The 27,782-nt window shown below is 38.4% G+C and overlaps 1 protein-coding gene across 1 annotated transcript in view; it reads left to right on the top strand.

Moving 5' to 3' along the window:
- Positions 1-27,782, top strand: part of C4BPA (complement component 4 binding protein alpha) — a 155,707-nt gene that overhangs the window by 118,270 nt on the left and 9,655 nt on the right. The window contains exon 26 of the mRNA XM_082436825.1: positions 3,457-3,630. Coding sequence (XP_082292951.1) covers positions 3,457-3,630 — 174 coding nt within the window. The remainder of the gene's footprint in view (positions 1-3,456; positions 3,631-27,782) is intronic.

The following is a 27,782-nucleotide window of genomic DNA, read 5'->3' as shown; positions in this document are numbered from 1 at the left end:
TTCTAATGATGTGTTTGATTTTAGGCTTAAAAAAATATCATTTGTGAACACTAGACTTGTACACAGGTAACATTATTTTGGACCACAATGTCAAGAGCAAAGACACAAAGATACTTGATACATGTTCCCTCATCTCAAAAGGGAAAAACTGTAATATGGATAGCATAAATTGCCTGTTAAATAAGTGCTAGAGAGTGTAGAATGAAGCCACAAAAAATACGGACTTTTGAGCAGGACAGCTCTCATTTCTTTCTCTGACACTCAGTAACTGCCTCACTTGGAACAAGATATTTAAACTCTCCTTCTGCTATAAAAAGTGGGGAAGATGATAATGTGGATCTCTTAGGGGTGCCTGTGATGATTGGATGAGAAAATATATACATATACCATTTATGGTGTACATAGTGTCATAGAAGACATAAATAAAGTATACATAGTGTCTAGATTATAGTAAGAGCTCAATAAATAGTTGGATGGGATATATAGTCTCTTCTTAATAACTACTGTAGGTACCCAGAGAAATAAATAATGACTAGATGTTGGGGCAATAAGAGAAAGAAGCCTTCACAGAACAAACTTGCGTAGCAAACGGAAAAGAAGAGTGGCATTCTAGATAGAAGACAGAGGATATAAACACACGTACAGATGTGGGAATATGAGTGGCATATTTGGCTAGATAGATTAATTAGCCTATATATAGAATGCAGTGATAGTCAAGGTTAAACTATCCATGAGAAAGGCCAGGAAAGGATATCCATGAATATCCATGGGTTGGTAAATATTTTAAACATTTACTTCAAGAAAATATGCAATTCTTAAACTACTGTTATTTGGTTTCAGACCTAATGAAGCTATAAAGGGATGGATGTTATTTGTCATTGCTCTTGATAATTTGAAAATATTTTCATACAGGTTACATTCAACTTCTCATTTTGGAGGCTCCAAATGGAATTATTTAGTTGGAAGGAAATGACTCGGTTGGAGTACGTTAGCAAATCAGGAACAGAGAGAGCAGACTCAGTGTCTCTGTTTTCCAATCTCTCTTCAGTGATGAGATCTTCTAAAGGTGGAAGTTAGATTCTTAGCGATAGGATTCTCCTCATGGTGATTTTACTAACATCCTAATTTTTGTAGTAGACAGACTGGTGAAGTACATGGGAATATGATGACCCCTCCTGTATCTTTAGTTCTTTAAGAGTGGCACAAATTTCTCCTTTTCCCCTACCCCTCAGTACAAGATATTTTTTAAAAACTTACTCACTTGTTAGCTTTTAGAGGTATGTTGCCCAATACCAGGGCCAAAGAATGGCAGAATCACCACAGAAAAAAGTGTTTTGCCACTAGCTGTGTCCATTTCTATGGAGATGTGGTTTCATATACAAGTTATGAGCAATATATAAGTTTGAAGCTAAATGCCAAGCAGATGGCATGTGGTGTCCTGAAGCACCAACACGTGATCTGAGTAAGGGCTATGGAATTATGCTATTTTAGAAATTTCTTCATATTACAGTGATGGAGATTATTAAGGGAAGGTCTCATGTTAGGTAAAAGAGATTGTATACCCTGCATGACTCTTGGAGTGGATAAATTTGTTAAAAAGCACTGCCCCCGTTACAACCTTTTTTCCCCCGTATTGTTTGTTCCTATTCTCTTGACCTTCTTGGTTTTCTTTTCTTTTCTGAGTCAATGAAAATAGGCCACATCTAATAGATAAGCTGGACTTTTGTTTCTTGGTATGTGTTCTCTTTTCTTCCCTTGCTTCTGGTCCATATGCCTTAACTTACAGTATAAAACCTGCCCACATCTAGTGAACCTGCCTTTCTAAACTTACTTCCTTTCTTCCTTCTTTACCTTCCATACTCTGGAACATCATCATGCCATCTACTTTTTGCTTATTCAGTAGAATTAACGTGATGCCATTGATGTTCTGTATCAGTGTGGTATTCTGTGGATGTCCACATGGTCATGATATCTTCAGACTCTATTATGACAGGGACAGGTGAGTTATCATAGCCAAGGTCTTAAAATGCAGATATATGATCTTGAACCTTCCATGTGTATGCAAACTGTTTGTGATCCTTTTTTCTGATAGGGATGGAAAAGAAGGCCTCTGCTAAATCAGTGGCCTCGTTTATACAAAGACACACGAATCTGCTCTAGCAAAGATTCCACATCTGGTACAGTGGATGCATGCAATAGGGGCTAAAATGCTGTTGGGTTTTCAGTAGTTTACTGTAATTCTCCAGAATCCTAATATTTGTAGTAGACAGACTGGTGAAGTACATGGGGATATGATGACCCTTCCTGCATCTTTAGTTCTTTAAGAGTGGCACAAATTTCTCCTTTTCCCCTACCCCTCAGTACATGATATTTTAAAAAACTTACCTTCTTTGCCTCCAGCGGGAGGGTATAGGTAGTATTGATGGCTTCTACTTGGCCCTCTTGGGTAGGACAGCTCTTACCTCATAGACAAAGGACCACCATTATGGAGGTTGTGCCAATGACCCATTTTATCTACCCTGTTTATACCTTCAAAGGTAATGGAAATGGCCACCAAGTGGTCTAATAGCAGGGCCATGATGTTTCCAGGTGTCCACGTCAACTGAAGCTCTATGTCCAATAATCTTTGGATTATTGTGCACCTCTCACCTGTGCACAGTTACCTATGTAAATAGACATAGGTCCTCTTGGAAGACTGGGGCACTCATTACTGTGCATACTTCCCAAGGTGTTGTAGTATTTTTAGTCTTGGAAACTGTCTTTTTCCTCAGTGAAGGAGACATCTGAGGACAGTACTTGTAGATACTATAGCCCATCAGTTTAATATTTTACCTGACTTTCCTGATGGCCTGTTTTATTTAAGTTTCTCATGCACTGTTTGTGGATCCTGACAGCATTCCCTTTCAGAGAGGTACTCAGCACCATGCCACGTCTATTATTCCAACCTGCAAGCCATCTTTTTTATTCTTTCTATGAGCTCTTTTCTAAAATATTTTAGAGGACAGTAAGTATATTCTTGGGGGGTTGGACGGACAGGTTTGAATGGGAGCAATGAGTCAGAGATTGTGGATTTATTTCACATCTTTACAGTCTCTCCCAGATGTACATCTCTGCATTTAGCCTGAAATCAGTGGAGTGTACCACTAGTACAATGAGACTTTGGGCCAAATTCAGCCTTCATGCCAAAATGGCTCCTAAATAGTGTCAAGTTTAGTGAATTGTCAATAAAATGAAACAAATCTTAAGTGCTTGTCATTCCATTGGAGCCTTTCTAAGGTTCCCCAGCCTCAGGCCTACAGAAGGGCAGCATAGGTCCTGGGTTTGGCTAAGTGAGCAGATGGGCAGAGAATATAGAAGGACAGAAGGAAGCCTCCTACAAACCACACAGATTCTGGGAAGTGTTAATATAAGCATCCGACATGCTGACCCTCTTTCACTTTTATGTCTCACATCAAGGTTGCGATTCTCCCCCTGTCATTGCCCATGGACATCATAAACTAATCAGTTCATTCTTTGGATTAAAAAGTGGTGATGCTATATACGAATGTGATGAAGGGTACACCCTGGTTGGAAAGAACAAACTCTCCTGCACTTCTTCAGGCTGGTCACCTGCAGCCCCTCAATGTAAAGGTAACTCCAGCTCCCTCTTCAGCTTTGTGGGGGGCGAATTGTCCTGAAAGGCTTGAGAGCACAGTTTCTTCTCTGTCAGAGGCAGCCAAAAAATATTTGATTCAATTTGATTTATTTTAAATACTTACTATATTCTGATGGTACCCAAAGCAAAAAGTACAGAGGGCACAACAGAAACATTAATCTCCCCTACTTCTTTCTCCCGGGTGCAAAATTCAGCCTCTGTGAGGCAGCCCCTATTCTTCATTTCTTGTATACTTCCAGAAATATTCTACAGGTGGTACATCTTATCTGAGTGTAGTTGTGGCCCATAGCAAAATTGTCATGGAAAATTGGTCTAGCATGAATGTCGACTTCCATGGGATAATTGTAAGCATCGTGGTGAGGTCACAGGTATTTCCATCAGAGCCAGGGCAGGGCACCACCAGCTCAGGACGTAGGCATGTTGTGGGTGGGGGACTCCTAGTGTGCCAGCTGTGTGGCAACAAGAGGGGTAAAGATGGGGTCTGATTGTTACATGCACACAGGTTTAATATCACTTTGTCATCAACAACCGCAGGGATTACTTGCCACCATTGTCTCCATTGTACATGGGAGGATAATAGGCGAGAGGGAAAATCTTGTATCCAGCATCTTACAGGGATCAAGATACGAGAGGTAGTTGATTTGATAGATGAGGATGTGGGGTCACATGCCCTTTTTATATTCTGTCATGCTGTTTAAAATTGTTATGTCCTTGGGCAAGTTACTTAACTTTTCTGTATCTCACTTTCTCCTAGATAAAATAGTGAGACTTAAATAAGATAATCACATAAAGTACTAGCCCAAAGTCTAATACGTAGCCAATGCTCAATAAATATGTTAATGAAAACTATTTTTATTCTCAAGATGAAAGAAAAGGTAAAACAATGAGCAACACTTAAATATAGTTCATTCTTAGTACCGTAGACGCATATCTTTTTCTTAGAGCTACAGATTGCTTAAAATTATGTTTCCATTTCAGCTTTGTGTCTGAAACCAGAGATAGAACATGGAAGGTTATCTGTGGATAAGGATGGATATGTTGAACCTGAAGATGTCACTGTCCAGTGTGACTCTGGCTATGGTTTGGTTGGTTCCCAAAGTATCACTTGTTCAGAAGACAGAACGTGGTACCCGGAGGTGCCCAAGTGTGAGTGGGTAAGTGGCACAATTCAAGGCAGTTTACAATCTATCAAACCCTAAAATGGGTGTCTCCCTCAAAGCACTGTCCTGCCAGCAAAGGTGACATCTGACTTGTCAAGATTCATTCATACAAAGGAACTCTCAACTTTGCCTTGAAGCCCTCTGGTCAGAAAGGAGTGATGTTTTCCTGCTCTCACTTGAGAACAGGGAAAACTGAGCCCCTTTGGGGTGGAGGGTCTCAGAGGCCTGGGAGTACTGACTCCTTAACTTTACTTTTATAGGGGATATGGTATACTGTTGTCCCATTTCTGGATGGTCAGCGGAAATAGTCTCTGTTCCCACAGAGGCTTTCTGCGAAGCCATCTCAGAAAAGAGTTATATTCTTCTTAGGAAGACGATGGTGGGGTCCAAGGTGTTTTCTGGTTTTCCTGCTCATCCACCAGTTCTAAGTGGGTCTTGGTCCTGAATCTGTAGTCCTGCCTTTATCAGCATGAACTATGTCCCCTAACAATTGGGAGAGAAGCCTTTTAAGCACACTCATCACATATTTCTCTTTTAGGAGTACCCTGAAGGCTGTGAGCAAGTGGTCAAAGGCAAGAAACTCACGCAGTGTCTCCCAACCCCAGAGGAGGTGAGATTGGCCCTGGAGGTGTATAAGCTGTACCTGGAGATTCAACAACTGGAGCTTCAGAACGATAAGGCGAAGCAAGCCACTCAGGAGTGTTGACTGTAATGTTTCCCACGAAGGGGAGGAAAATGTGCCTTGCTGCCTTAAATCCAATATGGATCACTTCAGTTAATTACCTTTACCATCTCTTTTACACCATCAATTGTGCTAATAATTATCTAGAAAGGATAATTGGTTAATATTTAGTGCTTTGAGACTGTATAATTATTGATCATTTTCTGATTCATATTTTTGCTTTTCTGGACACGGAGTCTGTTTCATCAATTAAAAAATTTACATATCCAACAGTATTTTGTCTTCGTGGTCATTAGGACTCTGTGAAATGAGGTCTGTGAACAAACCCATACATAAAGTTGATATATTTATTTTACAGTAGAGACCTTGGACATATGAACGTGGGCTCACACCAATACATTTCCCTGGATTGCCTTTACTCCACAGTTCCACATGTACAAGTCACTCAGGTGTTAAATATCAACACACCCCAAAAGCCTTGTCCGTTGTCCCCCATGAAGCAGTCATGTCCTTTTCTAAACCCCCATGCACTTGGCCTCTGCCTCACTAATGCTCCCTCTTGCCTTTGCCTTGCAAGAGGGGGATTCATGTCTGTGTCTGATCTCCTGATTCCATCCTCAGGAACAAACTTTGAAAACCTGATGAATGGAAGCCCACCCGACAGCCACCTTTGTTCTCCCAAGTCCTCAATCCGATTGGTCCTATTTTCCTTTTTAGAAAAGTAAAATGGTCAAGCAACTGTCCCCCACTTGAGGAGAAACCCCATACCAATTACATTTATGTCTTGGAGTGTTTGGAGGCTTTTATTCCTTGCACTCACCACTTCCTCCAACTCTTGCATCCTCTGAAATCTCTCTTTCATTCATATCTCGGTTCCTTTGCCTCATCTCTTTTGTACACAGAACTCTATGGGGAACATTGGCCTCTTTTGTTTAATTTCCCCAAACATACTCCAATGAGGCAATGGTGTGTAGCAGACTCTCACTAAACCTTAGATACTACAGAGGGGCTTGAACCGTTAGAGAAACCTACTTAATACAGAGGTATTCATTCATGGTCTTAAAAGCCATCATCTGCTCCTGCTACTAGGAATTATTTTGGTTTCCCCTGATTCAAGGATTTGTGAATTACTAGTTTCCTTGAGAAGTGATCCCAGGAAGCACTGTGAGCGAGTGGGTAGTAAGATGCGGAAGGGAGGACAGCCTAAAGAGGGAGCATGTTTGAGGGGATCATTGTTGTTGCTAACAGGTTCTACACTATGCTGAGTGCCCCTTGAAGGTGTGTGGAACACAACTCAGAATGTACTTCTGAGGATTAGAACCTGAGGTTTAAAATTTTTTTTTATTGAAGTATAGTTTATTTACAATGTTGTGTTTATTTCAGGTGTATAGCAAAGTGATTCAGTTTTACATACATATATATTTTTTTCAGATTCTTTTCCCTTATAGGTTATTACAATATATTGAGTATAGTTCCCTGTGCTATACAGTATGTCCTTGTTTGTTATCTATTTTATATTTAGTAGTGTGTATATGTTAATCCCAAACTCCTAATTTATCCCTCAGCCCCCCTTCCCCTTTGGTAACCATAAGTTTGTTTTCTATGTCTGTGGGTCTATTTCTGTTTTGTTTATAAGTTCTTTTGTATCATTTTTTTCAGATTCCACATACAAATGATATCATATGATATGTGTCTTTCTCTGTTTAGCTTACTTCACTCACCATGATAATCTCTAAGTCCATCCATGTTGTTGCAAATGGCATTCTTTCATTCTTTTTTATGGCTGAGTAATATTCCATTGTATAAATATACCACATCTTCTTTATCCCTTCATCTGTCAATGGGCATTTAGGTTGCTTCCATGCCTTGGCTACTGTAAACAGTGTTGCAATGAATATTGTGGTGCATGTATCTTTTCAAATTATGGTTCTCTCCAGGTATATGCCCAGGAGTGGGATTGCAGGACCATATACACAGAAATCTGTTGCATCTATACACTAACAATGAAAGATCAGAAAGAGATATGGAGACAATCTCATTTACCATTGCATCAAAAAGAATAGGGGGCTTCCCTGGTGGCGCAGTGGTTGAGAATCTGCCTGCCAATGCAGGGGACACGGGTTCGAGCCCTGGTCTGGGAAGATCCCACATGCCACGGAGCAACTGGGCCCGTGAGCCACAATTACTGAGCCTGCGTGTCTGGAGCCTGTGCTCCGCAACAAGAGAGGCCGCGATGGTGAGAGGCCCGCGTACCACGATGAAGAGTGGTCCCCACTTGCCGCAACTAGAGAAAGCCCTCGCACAGAAACGAAGACTCAACACAGTCATAAATAAAAAATAAATAAAAGAACGTGAATTTCTTAAAAAAAAAAAAAAAAAAAGAATAAAATACCTAGGAATAAACCTACCTAAGGAGGCAAAAGACCTGTACTCCAAAAACTATAAGAAGTGGCTGAAAGAAATCAAAGATGACACAAGCAAATGGAAAGATATATCATATTCTTGGATTAGAAGAATCAATATCGTCAAAATGACTATACTACCCAAGGCAATCTATAGATTCAATGCAATCCCTATAAAAATACCAATGGCATTTTTCACAGAACTAGAACAAAACATTTTAAAATTTGTATGGAAACACAAAAGACCCCAAATAGCCAAAGCAACCTTGAGAAAGAAAAATGGAGTTGGAGGAATCAGGCTCCCTGACTTCAGACTATATGACAAAGGTACAGTAATCACAACAGTTAGTAATGGCACAAAAAGAGACATATAGATTAATGGAACAGGATAGAAATCCCAGAAATAAACCTATGCACCTATGGTCAATTAATCTACCACAAAGGAGGCAAGAATAGACAATGGAGAAAATACAGTCTCTTCAATAAGTGGTGCTGGGAAAACTGGACAGCTACATGTAAAAGAATGAAATTAGAACATTCTCTAACACCACATACAAAAATAAACTAAAAATGTATTAAAGACCTAAATGTTAAGACCGGATACTACAACACTCCTAGAGGAAAACATAGGCAGAACACTCTTTGACATAAAATGCAGCAATATTTTTGGATCCCTCTCCTAGAGTAATGGAAATGAAAACAAAAATAAACAAAAGAGACCTAATTAAATTTAAAAGCTTTTGCACAGTAAAGGAAACCATAAACAAAATGAAAAGACAACCTACAGAATGAGAGAAAATATTTGCAAATGACTCAAACAACAAGGGATTAATCTCCAAAATATATAAACAGCACATACAGCTTAATATCAAAAACAAAAAACAAAAAACCAACCCAATCAAAAAATGGGCAGAAGCTCTCAGTAGACATATAGATATACAGATGGCCAAAGGGCACATGGAAAGATGCTCAACATTGCTAATTATTAGAGAAATGGAAATCAAAACTACAATGAGGTATCACCTCACATTGGTAAGAGTGGCCATCATCAAAAAGTCTACAAATGACAAATGCTTGAGAGGCTGTGGAGAAAAGGGAAATTTCCTACATTGTTGGTGGGAATGTAAATTGGTACAGCCACTAGGGAGAACAGTATGGAGCTTCATTAAAGAACTAAAAGTGGACATGAGGTGTTTATCCACTCAGCCCTTCTCCTCATTGGAACAGGTTTGCTCCAGTAGCACTGTCTCCCAGGACATCTGACCTGCACTGTGAGGGCCAGCTGAGCACCCACCTGAAGACGCCAACAGTGGGAGCCAATGACATCTAAAGGGCTGTTTACAGTGACCTCCAGGTTAGGGATATGGGTGGAGGACTGATGACCTCTTCTACAGCTGCCTTTTCTGCATGGCTCTGTGGACATGGTGTTCCTGTCGATCACACTTTCTATCTCTATTCAAATCTCTCACTTCCCTTTATCAGACCTCTGCATCGCTTGCTTTTTGTTGGCTCTAGCTCAATTCCCATCCCTTTCTTAGAGTGATTCATTTAGCTTTCCAGCTCCCATTGGACATTGCACCTATAGTGGTATCTCTTGTTATCCGAATTCTCACAAATGGAATATTTGCTAAACCTGCCAGCAAAACAACTTAATTGAAATTTACAAATAAGTCAAAAATCCATTATAACAGATCTTGAGTTTCCCTTTTTGGTTCTGGGCATGAAGATGTAGGATGGGTTCCCATGATGCCTCAGACACATCTCAATAGGATCACCTCTCTGCTCTCATTGTTTAAGTGTCCTGTGCTTTTTCAATACTACTTCTCCACTTTATTCACTAAAAATATGATCAATGAAAGTGGAAGAGACTGTTAAGAACGTAGCTGAGACTAAGGTGCCTAGAAAAGACTCATCAGAAGAATTTACAAGAGGAGAATTGGTTCAACGTGATGCTCACTGCTGGTTGTTTTAAGAGGAAGGAAAGGAGCCTGGATAATTTCATACCAAATATTAAAAATAACTTTTAGAACATACAGGAAAATAATTGCCATTGCCTTATAAGCAGGTGGGAAGATATATCACATGAAAACCAAAACTAAAACAAAAAATGAATTGTCAGCATATGTTATCAGGGGCAATATAATTATAAGAAAAAGAAATCCAAACAGATGTCCATTTTATGTGTGTGGCTTCCTGTAGTCGTTCTTTCTATGTACCTCCAAAGTCTGCATGGCCTGGAGGAGAGGATGTTGACTAGTTCCTTAGGGTTAGATACAGACAACTATCAGGCACTTACTGTTTCACTCACTGGCTTTAACTAAATCTCACTCACCTTCTCCCACCAGAAAGAGTGACTATACGCCTCTTCCCAACTCCCTCCTCTTGCTACCAAGCCTCATTCAGAAAATCCTTCAATCATTTAATAATATTTTTTAAACAATATTTCCTTGCTTATTTTCTTTTAAGTGCTATTTGAATTGGTTTTATATCATTTTTTTCAGTATTTTTAGTAATTTATTTTCTTTTTTCTTTCTTGCTTTATTTACTTATTTTGATTAATAGACTATACTTAGGACAGGCTTTTATTAAAAAAATTTTTTTAACATCTTTATTGGAGTATAATTGCTTTACACTGCTGTGTTAGTTGTTGCTGTATAAAAAAGTGAATCAGCTATATGTATACATATATCCCAATATCCCCTTCCTCTGCATCTCCCTCCCACTCCTCTACGTGGTCACAAAGCACCAAGCTGATCTCCCTGTGCTGTGTGGCTGCTTCCCACTAGCTATCTATTTTATATTTGGTAGTGTATAAATGTCAATGCTACTCCCTCACTTAGTCCCAGCTTATACTTCCCCCTCTCCATGTCCTCAAGTCCATTCTCTACTCCTGCATCTTTATTCCTGTCCTGCCCCTAGGTTCTTCAGAACCTTTTTTTTTTTTAGATTCCATATATATGTGTTAGCATACAGTATTTGTTTTTCTCTTTCTGACTTATTTCACTCTGTATGACAGTCTCTAGGTCCATCCACCTCCCTACAAATAACTCAATTTCATTTTTTTATGGTTGAGTAATATTCCATTGTATATATGTGCCGCATCTTCTTTATCCATTCATCTGTTGATGGACACTCAGGATGCTTCCAAGTCCTGGCTCTTGTAAATAGTGCTTCAATGAACATTGTGGTACATGACTCTCTGAATTATGGTTTTCTCAGGGTATATGTCCAGTAGTAGGATTGCTGGGTCATAAGATAGTTCTATTTTTGGTTTTTTAAGGAACCTCCGTACTGTTCTCCATAGTGGCTGTATCAATTTACATTCCCACCAACAATGCAAGAGGGTTCCCTTTTCTCCACACCCTCTCCAGCATTTATTGTTTATAGATTTTTTGATGATGGCCATCCTGACTGGGGGGAGGTGATATCTCATTGTACTTTTGATTTGCATTTCTCTAATGATTAGTGATGTTGAGCATCCTTTCATGTGTTTGTTGGCAATCTGTAAATCTTCTTTGGAGAAATGTCTATTTAGGTCTTCTGACCATTTTTGGATGGGTTGTTTGGTTTTTTGATATTAAGCTGCATGAGCTGCTTGTATATTTTGGAGATTAATCTTTTGTCACTTGCATCATTTGCAAATATTTTCTTCCATTCTGAGGGTTGTCTTTTCAACTTGTTTATGGTTTCCTTTGCTGTGCAAAAGCTTTTAAGTTTCATTAGGTCCCATTTGTTTATTTTAGTTTTTATTTCCATTTCTCTAGGAAGTGGGTCAAAAAGGATCTTGCTGTGATTTATGTCATAGAGTGTTCTGCCTATGTTTTCCTCTAAGAGTTTTATAGTGTCTGGCCTTACATTTAGGTTTAATCCATTTTGAGTTTATTTTCGTGTATGGTGTTAGGGAGTGTTCTAATTTCATTCTTTTATATATAGCTGTCCAGTTTTCCCAGCACCACTTATTAAAGAGGCTGTCTTTTCTCCATTGTATATTCTTGCCTCCTTTATCAAAAGTAAGGTGACAATATATGCGTGGGTTTATCTCTGGGCTTTCTATCCTGTTCTATTGATCTATATTTCTGTTTTTGTGCCAGTACCATACTGTCTTGGTTACTGTAGCTTTGTAGTATAGTCTGAAGTCTGGGAGCCTGATTACTCCAGCTCCATTTTTCTTTCTCAAGATTGCTTTGCCTATTCAGGGTCTTTTGTATTTCCATACAAATTGTGAAATTTTTTGTTCTAGTTCTGTGAAAAATGCCATTGGTACTTTGATAGGGATTTCATTGAACCTGTAGATTGCTTTGAGTAATATAGTCATTTTCACAAAGTTGATTCTTCCAATCCAAGAACATGGTATATCTCTCCATCTGTTTGTATCATGTTTGATTCCTTTCATCAGTGTCTTATAGTTTTCTGCATATAGGACTTTTGTCTCCTTAGGTAGGTTTATTCCTAGGTATTTTACTCTTTTTGTTGCAATGGTAAATAGGAGTGTTTCCTTAAATTCTCTTTCAGATTTTTCATCATTAGTGTATAGGAATGCCAGAGATTTCTGTGCGTTAATTTTGTATCCTGCTATGTTACCAAATTCATTGATTAGCTCTAGCAGTTTTCTGGTAGCGTCTTTAGGATTCTCTGGGTATAGTATCGTTTCATCTGCAAACAGTGACTGTTATACTTCTTTTTTGATTTGGATTCCTTTTATTTCTTTTTCTTCTCTGATTGCTGTGGCTAAAACTTCCAAAATTATGTTGACTAATAGTGTTGAGAGTGGGCAACCTTGTCTTGTTCCTGATCTTAGTGGAAATGGTTTCAGTTTTTCACCATTGAGAACAATGTTGGCTGTGGGTTTGTCATATATGGCCTTTATTATGTTGACATAACTTCCGTCTATGCCTACTTTCTGGAGAGTTTTTATCATAAATGGGTGTTGAAATTTGTTGAAAGCTTTTTCTGCATCTACTGAGATGATCGAATGGTTTTTCTTCTTCAGTTTGTTAATATGGTGTATCACATTGATCGATTTGTGTATATTGAAGAATCCTTGCATTCCTGGGATAAACTCCACTTGATCATGGTTTATGATGCTTTTAATGTGCTGTTAGATTCTGTTTGCTAGTATTTGGTTGAGGATTTTTGCATCTATGTTCATTAGCGATATTGGCCTGTAGTTTTTTCTTGTGACATCTTTGTCTGGTTTTGGTATCAGGGTGATGGTGGCCTCATAGAATGAGTTTGGGAGTGTTCCTCTGCTATATTATGGAAGAGTTTGAGAAGGATAGGTGTTAGCTCTTCTCTAAATGTTTGATAGAATTTGCCTGTGAAGCCATCTGGTCCTGGGCTTTTGTTTGTTGGAAGATTTTTAATCACAATTTCAATTTCAGTGCTTGTGATTGTCTATTTTTTCTGTTTCTTCCTTATTCAGTCTCAGAAGGTTGTGCATGTCTAAGAATTTGTCCATTTCCTCCAGGTTGTCCATTTTATTGCCATATAGTTGCTTGTAGTAATCTCTCATGATGCTTTGTATTTCTGTGGTGTCAGTTGTTACTTCTTCTTTTTCATTTCTAATTCTGTTGATTTGAGTCTTCTCCCTTTTTTTTCTTGATGAGTCTGGTAATGGTTTATCAATTTTGTTTATCTTCTCAAAGAACCAGCTTTTAGTTTTATTGATCTTTGCTATCATTTCCTTCGTTTCTTTTTCATTTATTTCTGATCTGATGTTTATGATTTCTTTCCTTCTTCTAACGTTGGTTTTTTTTTTTTTCTTCTTTTTCTAATTGCTTTAGGTGTAAGGTTAGGTTGTTTATTTGAGATGTTTCTTGTTTCTTCAGGTAGGATTGTATTGCTATAATCTTCCATTTTAGAACTGCTTTTGCTGCATCCCATAGGCTTTGGGCCATCGTGTTTTTATTGTCATTTTTTTCTAGGTATTTTTTTATATCCTCTGATTTCTTCAATGATGTCTTGTTTATTTAGTAGTGTATTGTTTAGGCTCCATGTATTTGTATTTTTTACAGTATTTTTTTCCTGTAATTGATATCTAGTCTCATGGCGTTGTGATCAGAAAAGATACTTGATACGATTTCAATTTTTTAAATTTACCAAGGCTTGGGGCTTCCCTGGTGGCGCAGTGGTTGAGAATCTGACTGCTAATGCAGGGGACACGGGTTCGAGCCCTGGTCTGGGAAGATCCCATATGCCGCGGAGTGGCTAGGCCCGTGAGCCACAACTACTGACCCTGCGCATCTGGAGCCTGTGCTCCACAACAAGAGAGGCCACGATAGTGAGAGGCCCATGCACCGCGATGAAGAGTGGCCCCCGCTTGCCACAACTAGAGAAAGCCCTAGCACAGAAACGAAGACCCAACAGAGCAATCAATAAATCTTTAAAAAAAATAATAAATCTTTAAAAAAAAAAAATTTACCAAGGCTTGATTTGTGACCCAAGATATGATCTCTCATGGAGAATGTTCCATGAGGACTTGAGAAGAATGTGTATTCTGTTGTTTTTGGATGGAATGTCCTATAAATATCAATTAAGTCTGTCTTGTTTAATGTGTCATTTAAAGCTTGTGTTTCCTTATTTATTTTCATTTTGGATGATCTGTCCAGTGGTGAAAGTGGGGTGTTAAAGTCCCCTACTATGATTGTGGTACTGTTGATTTCCCCCTTTATGGCTGTTAGCATTTGCCTTATGTACTGCGGTGCTCCTATGTTGGGTGCATAAATATTTACAATTGTGTTATCTTCTTCTTGGATTGATCCCTTGATCATTATGTAGTGTCCTTCTTTGTCTCTTGTAATAGTCTTTATTTTAAAGTCTATTTTGTCTGATATGAGAATTGCTACTCCAGCTTTCTTTTGATTTCCATTTGCATGGAATATCTTTTTCCATCCCCTCACTTTCAGTCTGTATGTGTCCCTCGGTCTGAAGTGGGTCTCTTGTAGACAGCATATATACAGGTCTTGTTTTTGTGTCCATTCAGCCAGTCTATGTCTTTTGGTTGGAGCATTTAATCCATTTACATTTAAGGTAGTTATCGATATGTATGTTCCTATGACCATTTTCTTAATTGTTTTGGGTTTGTTATCATAGGTCTTTTCCTTCTCTTGTGTTTCCTGCCTAGAGGGGTTTCTTTAGCATTTGTTGTAAAGCTGGTTTGGTGTTGCTGAATTCTCTTAACTTTTGCTTGTCTGTAAAGGTTTTAATTTCTCTGTTGAATCTGAATGAGATTCTTGCTGGGTAGTGTAATCTTGGTTATATGTTTTTCCCTTTCATCACTTTAAATATGTCTTGCCGCTCCTTTCTGGCTTGCAGAGTTTCTGCTGAAAGATTAGCTGTTAACCTTATGGGGATTCCCTTGTATGTTATTTGTTGCTTTTCCCTTGCTGCTTCTAATATTTTTTCTTTGTATTTAATTTTTTATAGTTTGATTAATATGTGTCTTGGTGTGTTTCTCCTTGGATTTATCCTGTATGGGACTCTCTGTGCTTCCTGGACTTGATTATTTCCTTTCCCATATTAGGGAAATTTTCAACTATAATCTCTTCAAATATTTTCTCAGTCCCTTTCTTTTTCTCTTCTTCTTCTGGGACCCCTATAATTCTAATGTTGGTGTGTTTAATGTTGTCCCAGAGGTCTCTGAGATTGTCCTCAATTCTTTTCATTCTTTTTTCTTTACTCTGCTCTGTGGTAGTTATTCCCACTCTTTTATCTTCCAGGTCACTTACCCGTTCTTTTGCCTCTGTTATTCTGCTATTGATTCCTTCTAGAGAATTTTTAATTTCATTTATTGTGTTGTTCATCATTGTTTGTTTGCTCTTTAGTTCTTCTAGGTCTTTGTTAAACCTTTCTTGTATTTTCTCCATTCTCTTTCCAAGATTTTGGATCATCTTTACTATCATTACTCTGAATTATTTGTCAGGTAGACTGCCTATTTCCTCTTCATTTGTTTGGTCTGGTGGGTTTTTACCTTTCTCCTTCATCTGCTGTGTATTTCTCTGTCATCTCATTTTGCTTATCTTACTGTGTTTTGGATCTCCTTTACTGAGGCTGAAGGTTTGTAGTTCCTGTTGTTTTTGGTGTCTGCCTGTAGTGGGTAAGGTTGGTTCAGTGGGTTGTGTAGGCTTCCTGGTGGAAGGGACTGGTGTCTGTGTTCTCTTCGATGAGGCTGGATCTTGTTTTTCTGGTGGGCATGTCGGGTGGTGTGTTTTGGGGTTTCTATGACCTTATTTTGATTTTAGGCAGACTCTCTGCTAATGGGTGGGTTTGTGTCCCTGTCTTGCTAGTGTTTGGCATGGGGTGTTTAGCACTGGAGCTTGCTGGTCGTTGAGTGGAGCTGGGTCTTAACGTTGAGATAGAAATGTCTAGGATAACTCTCGCTGATTGATATTACCTGGGGCTGGGAGTTCTCTGGTGGTCCAAAGTCCTGAACTCGGCTCTCCCACCTGAGAGGCTCAGGTGTGAGCACCAAGACCCTGGGAAATCAGATGTTTCCCAGTGGTCCCCATTGATGGTTTCTCTTGTGAAATCCAAAGTCCTCTGGATGTGGCTCTGTAGTATGAATTGATTTTACTAGATTACCGGTTTATTACATAAGGATATAACTCAGGAACGGTCAGATGGAAGAGATACATAGAAAAAAGTATGTGGGAAGGACACGAAGCTTCCATGCTCTTTCCAGGTGTGCCACTCTTCCCCTGGTTTCGTGTCTTAAGCAAGGCATTCCACTCTTTATTTACATTTGAATAATTTTTTTTGAAAGGAGAATAAAGAAACTATTTCATATTTTATATTGTATCATATCATTGTGTTCTGCTGCAAAAAAACCCACTTGTGAGTGTATTGAGTGATAGGTAATTGATGTTTTAAGTGTGTTATATATTCAGAAATACTTGGTAGATTTTAGGTATGTGCTTAAAATGTGTTTATGTGTATTTAAGAAATTGAGTGAGACAATGAGACAGACAAGGGAAGGCAGCCAAAAAGAGCTGTATTGTTAAGCCACCTACGTCTGTGGGTGACTGGAATCTAAACTCACTGGGAAACTATAAAGGGGGTGTCAAACATACGCCTGAGAGTTATCCCACTCAAAGGCAAGGGAGCTGGGATATTGGCACAATGTCTTCCATCCCTCATAGGTGTTAAGGTCCACATTTGGGAAGTGCTAATTACCTGGTATTTTTGACCTGCTCTACAAGCTGTCAGAGTAGTCTTCAATGACTCTGGAAAAAGCCTGGGCAAAACAAAGCAGATACATTGGCTTTTGGAAATTGTGCAGAGTGTGCTGAAGTGATAGGGCCCTAGTGATATTGACAGGACTTTGACTCTATCTGCTACACACTTCAGCAGAAGTAGGAAGTCTCATGTCTATGTACTTGCTTCCTACTCTGTCTAAGCTTCTTGGATTCATGTTCTCCTCTTTCTTAATTTATTTCCTCATTTTACTGGAGTACACCCTCAAGGAACTGCTTAGGAAATGATGTATAGAAAGTAAAATATTGAATTCCTGCATGTTTAAACTGTCTTCATCTGAGCACTTTATTGATAAGTCTGCTGGGTGTAGAAAACTAGATTAAAAATAATTTTCTTTTAGAACTTTGAAAGAATATCTTCTTAGTACGATAGTTTCCAATATTGCAATGGAGAAGTCAGAAGTCATTTTAATTATTAATTATATAGGACTTTTTTCATATCTAATCTTCTACAAAGACTCTTGTATTCTTTTTTTTTCAGAGACATTTTGTATAGTTTCTATACATTTGGTATAGTTTCTTCATATTTCTCTTCTCCATTTATTTTTCTTTTTTCTTTATGGGTATCCTACTAGGCAGATATTGAACCTCCCATAATTTTCTTAAATTTTCTTTCTGTCTCCTATACCATCATCTCTGATTCACCCCACTCCCATGGTCTTTGGGGATATTTCCTTGACTTTGTATTTTAACAATTTTATTGATTTTATAAAATGTTCACATCATTTTAAAATGTGTTCTGTTCTTTAGGGATGTGCTGACTACTCATATATCTCAGGATATCTCAGAGGATATTAATAACAGTTTCTTTGGAATTTCTATTCATTGCAAATATCTGTTGATGATGATTCTGGATGGTATGTTCATTTTCAAGGGTGAGGCCCACAAAAGCTGATTTAGGTTCTATGTACATGGGGAGATTAGGCAGTGAGCTAGTTTTTTCTTGTTGGGGGCCATAGCAGAGGTGGCTGTTTCCTATTATCCATTTCCCCCTACCTCCTTCAAGTAATAGAACTACTCTCACCCCTTTAGATATTAGCAGGGGAAATGGCTCCTCAGCTAGAGCCTCCCTTGGAGCAACCACCCAAAGGGTGCAGCTTCCTAGTCACTTTCCTGAAAAGGAAGCTGCTTACCTTCCACTTCCTCTTTCACCCTATGAGGGCTGAAATGCTGACAGGGTGTTGGTGAGTGAACTTCCACCATGCTGATGGGGACAACATGCTTGGGGATGTTGGAGCGACAAAGAGGAAGAGGCCTGATCCTTGCATGACCTCTTTGGACAGAGTTGCTGACTAACCTGAAAACACTTCTGCCTCTGGACTGTTGCATGAAAAAGACATGAATTGCTGCCTTTGTTTCAGCAGCTTAGTTTTACCCTAACAAATTCAGGAGAATACCCAAACATCAATGTTTATTGGTATCTTTTCTGTTGCTGTCCAGCTTCTTCCAAGAAGGATCATCCAGTCTCTTGCCTGCTTCTTTATTAACTTGAATTTCTACCAAGCAAGATGAGATTACTGCTTCTCTGCTTCTCCCTAAGCTCCTCAACCTATTTCCACTGCAACATTACTTTCCCACACTTAGCATTGGGATCGTTTACTTTCTTTCTTGAAATGATTGCTCCTGTCCCTAGAAAGTAGAGTGGTTGCATTCATCTCCTTGTTTTAAGTGGAATGATTCATCTTAAGTTCATCTTTGTATTTCCATTAGAGGTTTGCCCTCAGTATGTGCTGACTATTATATCATGAATAAAGAGTGTCTGAAGTTACATGAGATGCTAATTTGTTACTAATTGAGCCGAACAAAAAATCAATAAAAAAATTTCTGCTGCTAAATATGATTCCCTGACTACAGGGAAACTATAAGTATGTGACTCATTCTTTCTTCAGGTTTAATGAGAGAGCCTGGGAAGAAGGAAGTTGGTGAATCAGAGTCTTTCAGATGAAACATTTTATCCGAATGTAGACTATGAATTGAGCTGCCATTTTGCTACCTCATTAGGGAAGCAAAGGGTCTCAAAAGGAACTAGGTTTCCTTAAAATTCCTCTGATCTAATAGTGAAAGTGAATAGCTCCTAATCATGTGTTCCCATCATTTTTAGCAAATTATAAACATTCTGATACTGATATTTTTAGGTTTAAAGATAAAGGAATTATCACTCATAATATTTATACATAACAAATGATGTGTATTTACATACTGAAATTTTTTCCTGCTAAAGAGTTTTCTTAAGTAGTTTTCTTTTTTTTAATGTTTAGCACCTTGTGCAGGAGAAACAATAATTTCAAAATTTAAAAAGAATATATGAGTTTATAGTAGATATGCATAGTTTAAACTTGCTAAAATAAAAATGAAAAATCAAAATCACATTAGAGATAGAAGTAAATTTACTAAAATTTAATTTACATAGTAATTTTGAATGAGTTCATCTTCAGTCAAAAGTGAGAAATATAATGGATCAAATATTTACATTGATTGGTAAAAAGAAGCATTACTCTATAGGAGAAACTTTTTTTTGGTCTGTTATGAAAATAGAAAATAAATTTATCACAGGGGTTATTTTACAAAGAACAGTGAATAATAGATAATGCCTTCAACCTCAACTCATGAGTTTTTCAAAAAGCCAAAAATATCATCTCTTTATAAAACTGAGATGATATAGTAAAATATGAGTTAACATTGACACTTCTGCAAGGAATTGAGCTACTGAGGTCCAGGCACATATGTGTTAGAGATACAGTTCTATAACAAAGAGTTTAGACCTTGGTATACATAGAGGAATGAATGAATAGTATATCTCTTAAACTAGTAGTTCTCAAATTGGTTAGTTTTATATTTATATCTATGATCCATTTTGAGTTAATTTTTGCATATGGTGAAAGGTAAGAGTCAAGCTTCCTTTTTTTTTGCATGTGGATGGCCAATTGTTCTGGTACCATTTGTTGAAAAGTCTACCCTTTCTCCTGCATTACCTTGGCACCTTTGTCTATAATCAATTAACCATACATGTGTTAGTGTATTTCTTGACTCTATTTTTTCCATCGACCTCCAAGTCCATTCCTATGCCCATACCACAATGTATTGATCATTATAGTTATATAGTAAGTCTGAAATCAAGAGTTATGAGTCTTTCAATTTTTTGTTCTCTTGCAAAATTATTTGGGCTATTCTAGGTCCTTGGCTTATTTATCCATGTACATTTAAGAAATAATTCATTGTGGACTTCCCTAGTGGCACAGTGGTTAAGAATCTGCCTGTCAATGCAGGGGACACAGGTTTGAGCCCTGGTCCAGGAAGATCCCACATGCCATGGAGCAACTAAGCCTGTGCACCACAACTACTGAGCCCACATGCCACAACTACTGAAGCCCATGCACCTAGAGCCCATGCACCACAAGAAGAGAAGCCACCGCAATGAGAAGCCTGAGCACCCCAACAAAGAGTAGGCCCTGCTCGCCACAACTAGAGAAAGCCTGTGTGTAGCAACGAAGACCCAACCCAGCCCAAAATAAATAAATAAATTAATTAATTTTTTTAAAAAGTTCATCAATTTGTACAAATCTTCTGCTGGGATTTGGATTGTAATGCTTTGAATCTCTAGACAAATTTGAAGATAATTGATATCTTAATAATGTTGAGTCTTTTAATCCATGAATATGGCATATCAGTCCATTTAACTAGGTTTTGTTTTCTTTATGAATGTTTTGGTGTTTTCAGCTGCCATGCACCATATAGAGATTGTGCTGTTTTAATAACGTTTAATTGTGAGATAATTATGGATTCACAGAAAGAAACCAGGGTAGTACAGAGAGGTCCCAAGTGCCCACCACCTAATGTCTTTTAATGCTTATATCTTAGAGATCTATAACAATATCAATATATCAGAAAATTGACATTGGTTCAATGCATGTGTATAGTTCTCAGCTATTTTATCACAGTGTAGACTTGTGGAGCAACCACAGCAATCAAGATACAGAATTATTCCATCACCACAAAGATCCCCCTTGATCTACCCCTTTATATTCACACTCACCCCTTTTCCCTGGCCCACCATCTCTAACACTGGTAACTACTAATCTGTTCTCCATATCTATATTTTGTCACTTTGACTGTTTTACAAATGGAGTCGTACAGTGGGTGATTTTTGGAGATAGCTTTTGTCACTCAGCATTTTGCCTTTGAGATGGTAGTACTTTTTAAATTTCAATTTTCAATTTTTCATTGCTGGTATATAGAAATACAATTGATTTTTATATATTGATCATGTATATTTGATCTTATTAAATTCTCTAATTAGTCCTAGCAGGTTTTCTATAAATTCTTTGGAATTTACCAAATAAACAATCATGCTGTCTGCAGATAAGCAATTTTGTTTCTACCCTTCCAAACTGTATGTTTTTATTCATTTTTCTTACCTTATTGCACTAGCTAGGTCCTCCAATATTTTGCTGAATAGGACTGATGAGAGTCAATATCCTTGTCTCAACTTCTAATCTTAAGGGAAAAGCATTCAGTGTTTTAGCAGTAAATGATAATATTTATAGCTTTTTTTTTTTAAACATAGGTTTCCTTACCTTGATAGCTTTCATTCCAAAGATCAGAGTACTAATGTGAGGGTCCTATGAACTGCTATACACTTGAGGACCACAGAAATGACCACAAGGTGGGTCCAAAAACCCAGTAGATCACTGTGAGATTGACATGAACTAGGATTCCTTTTATTGCCTGGCCCCTGTAGCATCTATTTTAATGGGGTCATGGTGACACTTTATGTTCCCAGGTACCAGAGATAGTTCAGATCCAACAAGTCTCTAAAGAGTCTAGTGCACAATGACTTAAGTAAATTACTGAAGATTCCTTTGGGGCAATGACTGGAGAAGTATACAATATATATACTTGCCATGGTGTTGCACAGTCCTTCCTCATAGGAATCTGTCCTCACTTTCAGTCTGAGAACTGGTGAGAAAATTACCAAGCGGGGAGAGCGGAAGGTAACTGAGCAAAAGATCATGACATTCAATGGAAGTAGCTGACCTTGGTCTTTGTATCATTCATTCTTGACCTCTTTTAATTATATATCAAGAAATTCCCATGTTGGCTGATCCTTACCCTAAGGAACATCATATCTATTAACCCTCTTCACAGATTCTACAGGTCAGGATATCCTCTTCCCTTGGCTGCATTCCAACCTTACTGCCCTACATGCCTCACTCTTAAGGAGGCTCTCATTTTCAGGGTCAGCGTTTCCACAACCTGAGAATAAGTTCTTATTTAATTTTGCATCCTAGGCACATCTCTTGCATCTCCCTGGTTCTAGCCCTCCAGTATTTTTCACCTAACCTGCTTTTGAAGGTTAAGTTCTTCCACTTAGCCCTGCTATCCTGGGATTCTATATTCCCCAGTGCTGTTAAACAGCCATGTTTGATAACAGCATCTCCTACCATAAGATGCAGCCTTCAGAGGGCCAGCCACAACTAAGTTACTCTATAATTTTGGTCCTTGTCACTGGTGCATTCCTTATTGTCCTCAGGGCTCCCATGAAGAAGATAGCAGGTTGGTCTTCTAGTTTTATAAATTAGATCATTCTAACACATCTACTTCTCTGAGCCTTTGATCACTTCCTACTTAGCTTCCCATGGCTGTTCTGGCATCTCTACACATTTAATATTGACCATCATTTTTACTAACCTTCCCAAATCATCCAGAAACATGTAAGAACTGACACTCAGGGCACTTGCCAGGGTGCTAAATCTTGTGTTAAGGGAGAATGTCCCCTATCCTGACAAACTCTCTCTTATCCTGCTTTGGGATTCCCTCCTAGGCATGCTCTCCTATCTCCAAACTCATGCTAACTAGGTCCCATAGATCCTGCATATGATTTCTCTCTTCCCTCAGCAGGCCCGGCATGCCTTTAGTCAGTTCATGCTGAGATTTGATTCCAGCTATTTGTCTTATGCCTGGAGGGGAGGTGGGGGGTAAATCTTGAGGAGGGCAATTATGGCCTTATAAGATACCTGTCACATTTGATTCATCTGCATGGTCTTCAAGTAACAGGGGCACTATCTTATAACAAGGGATATTGGGTCAATTATATAGGCTCTTTGGGTTTAGGGGAATCTGGTGTTCATGGTTCTGTAGTGCATCTACCCAGATATCCTCAATGAAAATCTAAAGGCACCATTCCTTCCGAAAGGGCCCTCAGTCTGAGTAGGAGACTTGCCAGGGCTAAGAATTCACCTTTTATTGAAGTTCTAGTATTCCTTTATGATTATACCCTGAACCTGGTCCTTAGCATGATTAGCCTCCCAGCTACCTGAGATAATGGTTTCTTTAAATAGTAACTAGTAGCTTTCACACTTGGATTTGAATTGTGATTGATTGTGTTGAGCTTTCATTTTCAGGCAAGGGGTACTGGGCCTGCATCAATGGTACTCAGCTGTCCCTTGCAAAATCCTAATAATTGCTATTTTTATTACACTTCTCAGATGTCAGAGATATTGCACAGCCAATGCATCTTCTTCCATCTACATGCCATGAGAGTTTACCAGGTAAAAATGTTTTTTGTTGCAAGGATACAGCAAGCCAGGACTATCAATATTTCACGAATCACCAACGATGGAGTCTTGATGGTTAGTTGGCTGAAGAATGATCCAATTCTAGAATCCCATTCTTAGAGTTTGCTTCCTAGATGCGTTAGTGGTACAAGCTGTCTTCAGTCAGCTTCTTCAGAAGGCATTCAGATGCATGTGAATTTTTGATGCTGTGATCTTCAGCAAAAACAAAAAGAAGAAACAACTCTAGGGGAATAAAGCAGCAGGATACGGAGAGAAAGGAGCTGATCAAGGACTGTTCTCAGGTTAAGTGGAGAATCACCTGATCCATGGTGGTTCTAGTGTGTAGATTGCACCACAGCTTTGTCCAGCCTTGAGGCAAGGAGTCATGGCTTTTGTATTCCAATATCAGTCGGCATTCGTTGCTCTTGGGGGACAGGGTATAACTTCCTAGGTACATCAGGATAGGGTGTTTCTTGCCATGCCAGCACATTCTCTGGAGGAGGTCACAGGTCCAAGCCATTAACTGCAGCACCAGCAGCAACTGGAGGGTGAGACTACTACTGAGTAAAGGCCAACAATGCTGATTGACTCCCAAATGGCTGGTTCAGTGTTCTGAAGGAAAACCATTATTGGCCAGTAAGGGGAAATTATTTTGGTATAAAGAAAAAATCTTGAATTTATAACCAGTCTTGGGTTCAGAATTTGGCTTAGCTGCTAATTATCTGAAATGTTTGGGGGCAGTTTACTTAATCTATTTGAACCTGTTTCCTCATCTATGCAAAGAGGAAGGTAAGAACCACGTCACAGGTGTTTTTGAGGATCAGTTATGATAACTTAGGTAAAGTTCTGGTATGTGATGTGCTTAAAGATTAAAAGCAGGTCAGCAAAACTTTCTGGTTAATCATCTAAATTGCTTTATTGTGGCTCCTCTTTCTAAAGGCAGCAGCCATTTAGTAGGTTTATTTTTTTTCTTTCTATCTAGGAAGTTGAAATTTAATTTTGTTTTCTTTAGTATGCCAAAGAAGTTCACTCAGCTGTATTTAGTAATTCTTCTCATTTATTTTTGAGAAGTAAGCGTTTTGGCTATTATTGATATGTAGAGTCACTCCAGGTCAGCTGAGTAGTGAAGCTCATTAGGACAATTTCCAGAACTTAGTCTTCTCTTTTGTTTAGTCAACTATCTTCATCTCGTCTAGGAACAGTAATCCACAGTTGGTGGGCAAAGTATAGAATCCAGGTTAGTAGTTTCTTCTGGCCCACTTAAGGAGACAAAATTTAGGAAATGATCTGGATGAATAGACAGGCAGTCCCAGATGGTTAAGAGAAACCTTAGTCTTGGGGTTAATAATCCATGAAAAATAACACATGTGCCTTCCATCCACTTGTCTTTTAGTGCTTAGAGACAAAATTTGGGGCTTCACTCAAATCCAGCATCATTCAGATATTCTGAGAGTCATAATAAATCTTCCTTCTTAACTCATCATCCTCAACAATTTAACTCTCAGTGCATGCTTTTTCTGTGCTACAAACACAGGCTAAAACAGCTTCTACACTAGAATATCTTCCTAGAGTGAATTATTTGCTTTTTTATGTGCATTAGAAGACCCAGGAAATAGGGAAAAGAAGTTCCTACTGAAGTATTGTGAGAATAATTATTGTTTGGGCAAGATCTTTAGTATTTTCACACTGAGAGACATTTTACTCTGTTTTGGCTAGACTGTGGGCTATCTAGGGAGAAACATAATTTTCTAGACTTTAAAAAAACCTATTTATCTATGAGCAGTTCATACCCCTGATTAAAGAAACCACTCCCTGGACAGGGACTGCTTCTCAGACGTCTTATCTCCCCTCATGCTATGGCTTCTACCTCCTGAGGAGACAACTGTGCATCAGACACTGTGTATCATGAGCTGAAGTCCTTGCACCATGTGCTCTTGTTTACTCAGAGAACATCATGTATATAAATCCAGAAAGGAATTCATCATGTTCTGTATCTGAACTGCAAGAAAGTCTTGGGGTTACAATAGTAAATACATACAGAATTCCTGAGGCCTCCAGATGCATCTGCCCAAGAAGGGGCCTTCTGAGCGTGTCCCTGTCAGAGCTACGCCGAGCACCTGGCCTTCTAGTCACTCCTCCAACCCCTCCCCTTTAGTGACACATAGCTGGGCTTTGCCAAGGCTGCTTTTCTTTGCTTAGGCACCATTTCAACTGTTGCTTACTTTTCCTCATCTTGATTCAACGTGTCTGAGAACAGCTGAGCGCCACTGTGGCCCCTCTGAGACTGTGCCATGGCTGCCAATTTGTCTTGCATTTTCCCAGCACTGCATCTTTTTGGGGTCTTGGTGCTATTGCTGTGCCCTTCCTGCTTGTGTGGTGAGTACAGTGGTTATGGGAAAAGAGGGTATTTTCTCTAACATATGGAGAAAAACACCCAATTAAGAATTAATCAAATACAGTGAAATGCAGGGAGATCAGCTCGGTGCTTTGTGACCACCTAGAGGGGTGGAATAGGGAGTGTGGGAGGGAGACGCAAGAGGGAGGGGATATGGGGATATATGTATATGTATAGCTGATTCACTTTGTTATAAAGCAGAAACTAACACACTATTGTAGAACAATTATACTCCAATAAAGATGTAAAAAAACAAAAACAAAAACAAAACAAATACAGTGAAATGGTGGTATATCATAATCTTTTTGAGAGAGTGCAATGAACTATATTAATAAGAAATAAAATTTAAGTATAAAAGAAATTGTTCCAATTCAGATAGAGGATTTTATAGTATCTAGAATAACAAAGTGTTGAAATGCAAAAATTCTTGTGAGGCTGCTTTAGCAAGGAATAATCTTTAATTTTTAAATCAATTTCTTGAATTTAAATGCTCTAAAGTGCTTAAAACAAATTGCTTTCCAAATAGGTTAATTATACTATCTACAATCTTAGTTATTGCTTAATTTTTTAAAATTCCATCCATAAACAAAAATATTTTCTGTTATTACAAATATGGTGTAAATTTTCTAGAGTAAAAAGATAGAGTACTTCATGAATTCTAAACCATTATATAAAAGTAAGGCATGGTTATTGAAATGTAAGAAAAATTTTAGCAATGAATGAGAAGCCAAAGGATTTGAGAGAACTTACAAGAACTGAAGACCTGTCACTATGAAAATTAATTTATTTTTACAGAATTCAGATGGAAATGTCCTCTAAGCAAAGTGATGTTTTACTCTTTTGTTAGCTAACATTTTATCTAGCTAACAAAAGAGAATTAATTTTCATAATAAATTTAAAATATTTATGAATTTGTTCCCTGAAACAGCTGTCATGGCATATAAATGGGAGATTTGGGATAGCTTAGAGGGAAAATTCTGAGCTGAAAATAATGGCTGAATGCTCTTATGTGAGCTAGCTTACTGATTTAGAAATGTGGAAGCCATGTTTTCTTCCTCACTGAGACTGGTAAGGGGGAAAGCATGGGTTAATTAAGGAATATCTATATTTGAAAGATGATTTTTCATATCAGATGCATGAACATTATTGAGGGGCAGTACTAATTTAGGTTATAGTATCAGTACAGGATAAAGAACTTTATGCTTGGGAGTTTTCAGTCCTCCAACTTCATCTCTAAGTTCCCCTCTTCTAGAGACTGAGGTAGTAGAGGAAAGCCTTATCAAATTTGTCAAGAAGTCTTTCAATTATTTTTTCATGTTTCTGTTTCCCTTTCCCTTTCTCTTCTGTTCCCTCAAATCTTCCCATTACCCATGGCCCTGACTCTCTGAAATGGCATTTAATGTCTGCCAACTCTGATGTGAATCTCCCTTTCTGATTCTGCCTCCCCTCTCTCACAGTAATGACCTTCTGAGTCCAGAGACTTCACCATTGTCTCAATATCCATCTGCCTCTCACATCTTGTCAACTACTTACCTTCTATCCGTCCTTCAAGGTATCTCCGACTTATTCCTGGATGCCTTCCCTGGATACTCTGGTGCTTAGTTCTGTCACCACCTTCTCCTACAGAACTAATTTCCTGTTCTAATCCTCTGGCACAAGTGTGACTAGTGTTGTGGTAGAACT

This window comes from Balaenoptera physalus (genome assembly GCF_965194825.1).
Source record: "Balaenoptera physalus genome assembly, chromosome: 1".
Taxonomy (NCBI): domain Eukaryota; kingdom Metazoa; phylum Chordata; class Mammalia; order Artiodactyla; family Balaenopteridae; genus Balaenoptera; species Balaenoptera physalus.
This window is presented reverse-complemented; position numbering and strand designations above follow the sequence as displayed.